A 6,182-nucleotide genomic window follows, 5' to 3' on the forward strand; every position below is an offset into this window, starting at 1 on the left:
ATCCTGCTATTTTACTATCCTGTTTGCCGCTATTTGGACAACAACTTGAGTTTAGTTGTAATAAAAAGAGGTATTTAAGAAGAACCTGGTAGTCGACCATGCAGAAATAAAAGTTAAAATAGGTTAACAGTAAGGATTCACTGTTTCCCCCAGAGTTTTATTCTTGTCAGGGTGGAAAAGCCTCTGACACAGCATGTAGACCATCATGGGACACTAAAACTCTCCACTGATGATACCACTACTACTACTAAGCCGACCAGAGATTGTTTTTAATTAGAAAGCTCAAGGGTTTTGGAGACATTTCAGAGAGTCTACATTAGCTGTTGAAAGTACCCTTGTTTTTAATATAACTGTGTGGTAAAGAGTAAAGCACAGCTGAAAGAAAGCAAAAGGCTGGTCTTTATTCCCAGTTTCAGTTGCTCCCTCTGGCCAGCATGAAAAATAAAAATGGCAACAAAAAACATATACAAGAGATCATTTGTTCCTAATGCTGTTAAAGGCTTAACAAGGCAAGGTGAATTGTGAATTGCTGTGACCTGATGTGTAATGGTCTCTTTATACTTTTACTCTATGTAATAGCCAAATTTCCAGCATTGGTTGGACAATAATGTTGTATCATACCACGCCGTATCGTATTGCGTTGTATCTTATCGTATTGTATCTTATCGTATCTTATTGCATCGTATCTTATAGTATCGCATCGTACCTTATAGTATTCGTATCGTATCTTATAGTATCGTATCGTATTGTATCTTATAGTATCATATCGTGCTGTATTACTACTACTAATAATAATAGTCAGTGAACTTCCATAGTACTTGTGTGGAATCTGTTGGAAAATGTCACATTTCAATTTAGGTGCTTCCCATGGACAACCAGTGTAGAACTGATCAATTATACAATAATTACGTTATCAATCATGAAACGACATCATATCCACCTTATCAGAGGTGGATGATATTGAGTGGCCAATATCCAATTTTGAATAAAAGACCAGCACAATATCAACCCAAGATATCAGTCTGGTTAACAATGCATTTTTCCCCAACCAATGCAGTAAAACTGGCTTTTAGGCCACAGTGAAAGTCCATAGTGGTGTCTTCTTCCTTCATCCTCCAGTAACTATCTCTCCTGACAGTAACAGTTACAGCCTGTGACAAACTCTCCATAGTGAGTGTAAAACACTCCCAGTAATGCTGACTCTACCGTGCCTTCTCTCTCTCTCTCTCTCTCTGGACTCCCCCACTCTCCCATCACTGTCTATACACTACCATACCTTCACACCATGCTCCAATCTTATTGGCCCTGACAGTTTGAAGGCTCCTCAACTAGTGGAGACAAGCGGCTGTGCAGTTAATAACTATAGTGTGGAGGTCCTTAGCACTGCCTGTGAGTGTGTGTGTGTGTGTGGTGTGCGCGTGCAGTGCTGAAATATGTGCTGAAATACAGGTGAAATACTGCTCGTTTGTGAGTGGTATGCAGCCACCAATCTGTCCCTGCTGTGTGTGTGTGTATGTGTGTGTGTGTGTGTGTGTGTGTGTGTGTGTGTATGTGTGTGTGTGTGTGTGTGTGTGTGCATGTGCATGTGTATGTGCTTGGTCTTAGGGAATGCCCAAGAGAGGACCAAAACCTCTCTGAAGCACGATCTGACTATTCTTTTCTCATTCTGTATTTCTTCTCTCTCTCTCTCTCTCCCTCTTGCTCAGTCTATCTTTATCTCGTTTACCCCCTTTTGCCGTCTTCTTCCTCGCATTCTGTCAGATTTTAAAGCTCTATTTTGGGGTGGGGTGGGGTGGGGGATGCTTTTTAAGCTTTAAGTTTCATGTTGTGTGAACTGTGGTGTCAAAGAAACTTCAGACAGACAGTCCTAGAGTCATAGAGAGAGGTTTCGAGGTTTCAAAAAGCACTTCCCTGCATGCTTCACAGCTTACCACCCATCACTCCGAAAGCATACGGAGTGAGACGAGGGCAACGAGCGAGCTATCTGTCTGAGCTAACTATCTCCAAATCTTACAACTTTCAAAGGAGAATAGAACGCCGGGGATCGGTGGCTGAAATATACATATTGTAAGTTAAATTTGAGATTGTGGTGGGTTGACAGTTAAAGAGTTATAGTGTGGTAAGTGCAGCGGGTTTCACCTGCTGTGTCCTTCTGAATTCAAAACTCAGATATTTCCCCATTCTTCCATTATTTTTCCTCTTGGTTGAAGAGTTGGTCAGTAGCTTAACTTGTTAAGTGATGAGAACATAGACACCAACATCATCCATTTGTCCCCGGTAGATTGTTGGCTCTAGTGCTCCATGCTAACACTTTAGCATACACTATGTTCAGCGATAGGCTTCATGCTAACACTTTAGCATACTCTATGTTGAGTGATAGTAGGCTATTAGTATTATCTCAAAAGGGAGAAAATGATAACTTAGCAGCTCTAAAACCTAAATGATAAATAATCTTAAATGATATGTGGCTAAGTCTGGCAGTTTTGTGTAAGAGATTTACACTACACTACAAATTTACACTATGTATGATACAGAAATTACATAGGCTATGAACTAGCAAGGACTACTTTCCCTGTGTCCATAGGAAGTGAAGTTGGTGGGCAACATCAGCTACATTGAAGCTGCACTTTTTTTAATGTTTATTTTTATCTAAAAATACACCGGTCTTATCAGTCTAAATCAGGAAGTGGGGCTGCAGCAGAAGAGCGAGAATTAATGAAAAAATGTGTGAATCTACAGGTGATATAATAAAAACCATAAACAACTTTTTATTACTAAAAGGTCAGCCTTCTTTGGAAAATGTTAGTTCTCTATTATCACTCAACATAGTGTATGCTAAAGTGTTAGCATGGAGCCAGTGATCTACCGGGGACACATGGATGATTTTGGTGTCTATGTTCTCACCACTTAACAGGTAAGTTGACTGGGCTAGTGTCCCCAAAACTTGACGTATTTCCTGTAAAACCTGACATAATCCCAGCCATTCTCTACCTCTTTCTCTCTCTCCCCCTCTCTCTCTCTGTCTAGCTATCTGTCCGTCTGTCTCCCTCCCTTCATTAAAGCTGAAGCCTGGCAGAGCTGTCCAGACAGTGGAGGGGAAAACGAACAAGACACAAATTAAATTTAACCACAAATTGAAAAGATGGCAGCGGAGGAGGGAGTCTTATCCAGGAAAGAAGCCTTATACCCTCCCACCACCCCATCCCTTTCCCCTCCCTCCCCTCCCCACCTCTCTTCCTCTCTTTACTCAATTTATAACACTCCTAACATTTAGGAAAATAGCCTTTTTGGTAAGCGGGGATGGGACGGTTGAAAATAATGTTTGTCAGAGAGAGAGAGAGAGAGAGAGAAAGAGGGAGAGAGAGAAAGAGGGGGGGATAGTGTGTATGAATGTGTGAGAGATGGATGGCAAATTTGGTGATTTAATAACTGATCGAAGGCCTATGTGGTTTCCAGTGATGGTGTGGTGCAGTGGTGAAGACCCTCTTCTCTGGTTTAGGGTTATCCCACAAATCCCACCAGAACCCCCCTCATTAAGATGCATCCTGGGTAATCAGATGGTCATCAGATTACCCATCAAATCCAAGTGTAAAAGCACCCAAGACACAGTGAAGATCTGATCATCTAAACCAGCTGCAGAAGTGGTCAGAGAAGCTTTTGGTCACATTAACAACAAAGTGTAAGTGCAATACATCAATACAGTCCAATCCACATACAGCAACTATTAAAATACAATTTAACAGGATACATATTCAAATACAACAGACCTGAGGCGGTTGTGATAGGAACATACTATCAAAAAATGGATACTGGTGGATGGAGACGAGCTTTATCAATGTATTTGCTGAATATTGTAGCGGATGTGTACGGATCCTTGCTCTTTTTATGAAGTACACTGATGAGGTGAATCCAGGTAAAAGCAATTCTTATCCCTTATTGATTTCCCTTATTAAATTTAGACTGATCACAAAGGAGGAGATGTAGATGAAGAGAAGCAGATGAGTTAGAGGAGTTTTAAGCTTTGAGACAGTTGAGATGTGAATCAATATCAGGAAGATGTTCCTTAATATTTTGCACAGTCAGTGTAGGTTCAAGATTCAAAAATGTATTGTCATATCAAGCAAGGTTGCTGGAAAATTGTCTATATATATATATATATATATATATATATATATATATATACCTCCCATACACCACCCATTACCATTGACAGCAATAAATACACAAATCAGTCAGGCAAGGCCAGTTAGCAGACCGATAAAAGTGCAAAAAGTGGCAAATGTCAAAATAACGACAATCAATCAGTAAGAAAAATCAATAAGATAAAATAGTGCTGGTGATTTATAGATCCCAGACCCAATGGAGCTTAACATGTGCTGCCTCAGGATATTGTAGGTGCTGTGATGTTACTTATCCTCAGAGGATATTATGATGGGAAGTGACAGGATGTGTGTTTTGGGGTGTTGTGGGCAAGAGAAATCCGATATCAATGTGTGTACCAGACTCATTTTGAATGCCAGGTGTAAATGTAATCCAGCTAAATCAGATCTCAACACATTCCGGATGCAAATGGTATGTTAATGTCGGGGGCAAAGGAGGCCACAGTCCCTCTCAGCTCTCTCACTCTCCGTCTCAATAAAGAGAAATCACATTAACATTTTACTCCAAGTGCTGCTCGTATGGCATTATAAGCGCATTGTGAGTGCATGGTAATTACTATAATCGGAGCATGATAGCATAAACACCATGGGTAACACTTTGCTTGATGTGCATTGTGATGCAGATCATAAGTCCATGAGAAGCATGGATAAACATTTCTGACAATATAATCATCAAGGAAATTACATTCAATTTAATATCATGTCATTAACTGTACAGTTGCCCCATAAAGTATTTTTTGTACAATGTGTTTATTATATCATGCTCTGATTATAAGTATTATGCACTCTCAGTGTCATTATAATGTTCTTATGATGCTTTATAATGGTGTATGAGCACCACTTATAGTAAAGTGTTACCATAATGTCATTTTGCGATGTTTGATTATTATAGTGTACGAAAACTTTATCTGTGCTTCTAATGCGGTTATAATCTACTTGTAATGGATCACAATGCACTTCAAGTAGTGAAATGACTAAGAGGGAGCGGATTGGACAAGTGTGTACATCGAACTTAAAGCAATATTCCACTTATTATTATTTGGGGTTATTCGGCTCTTGACCGTGATGAAAACCAGAATATAAACTAATCACCAAGATCAGATGCAGCTGGATGAGTTTGTAGTGTTAGGATTTTTACTTCCCATTCATTTGAATTTTGAATTTTTTTCTTGGTTTACACTAAAATTTGTATTTAAAAGTAAAAGTAGATCTGATCTCCCAAACTCCTAAATGGTATCCCCCCGCTATGTTCTCTTCTATCAATAAAAATGCTATTTGACAAAATTATGTTCTAAAACGTTGGACCCACAGTCAGTTGAAAACCACAGCAGCAGGATCTGTTGTTGAATCTGTTCACAAACGTGTTAAATGTCAGTTTTCAGTCTATTTACATGGCCTCATTCAAATGAATGGGAAGTAAAACATCCGAACGCAACAAACTCGTCCAGCTGCATCTGATCTTGGTGATTAGTTTATATTCTGGTTTTCTTGGTGGTCAAGTGCCGCATAACCCCCATGTTAAAACTAAGTGGAGTTCTGCTTTAAGCGTCCGTATTCCCGCCGTCCCGACCAGACTCACCGTTACCGTGTTGGCTGTGAGGGCGGGGGTGTTGCTGTCGTTTCCGGGCTGTTCGCTCTGCGTGTGTGTCGGCGTGTACAGCGTCAGGGCGTGCTCGGCCACCGTGCTGGGGCCCGTGTAGTCGGCCGGCGGGTGGGCGTGGGGCGTGGCGTACTCGGCGGGGATCCCGTTCTGTGGCGGAGGGGGGTACTGGGCCGGCGGGTAGGGCTGGGCCATGGCTTCAGGGGGAGCTGGGGCCTCTTGGTTACCCTGCGTGGATGGAGGAGGAGTGGAGGGAGGGGGAGGAGAAGAGAACAAAGACAGACAGGTTAGCTGACTATTTTTCAGCAGTGGTGGAAAAAGTAATCCCTTACTTAAGTAAGAGTAACAATACCATAATGGAAAAAGACTCCAGTAAAAGTAAAAGTTCTGCATTCAAAAGTTTACTTAAGTAAAAGTATAGA

At 40.9% G+C, this 6,182-nt stretch overlaps 1 protein-coding gene across 2 annotated transcripts in view; it reads right to left on the minus strand.

Annotated features, from left to right (window-relative positions):
* The window catches only part of rbfox3a (RNA binding fox-1 homolog 3a), a 64,771-nt gene extending 58,801 nt beyond the window's left edge, over positions 1 to 5,970 (minus strand). For both annotated transcript variants that reach the window (XM_078290624.1, XM_071924679.2), the window contains exon 1: positions 5,740 to 5,970. In XM_078290624.1, the coding sequence (XP_078146750.1) occupies positions 5,740 to 5,955 (216 nt within the window). In that variant the 5' untranslated portion in view covers positions 5,956 to 5,970. The remainder of the gene's footprint in view (positions 1 to 5,739) is intronic.
* Positions 5,971 to 6,182: the final 212 nt, after the last annotated feature.

This window comes from Centroberyx gerrardi, chromosome 20 (assembly GCF_048128805.1).
Source record: "Centroberyx gerrardi isolate f3 chromosome 20, fCenGer3.hap1.cur.20231027, whole genome shotgun sequence".
Taxonomy (NCBI): Eukaryota; Metazoa; Chordata; class Actinopteri; order Beryciformes; family Berycidae; genus Centroberyx; species Centroberyx gerrardi.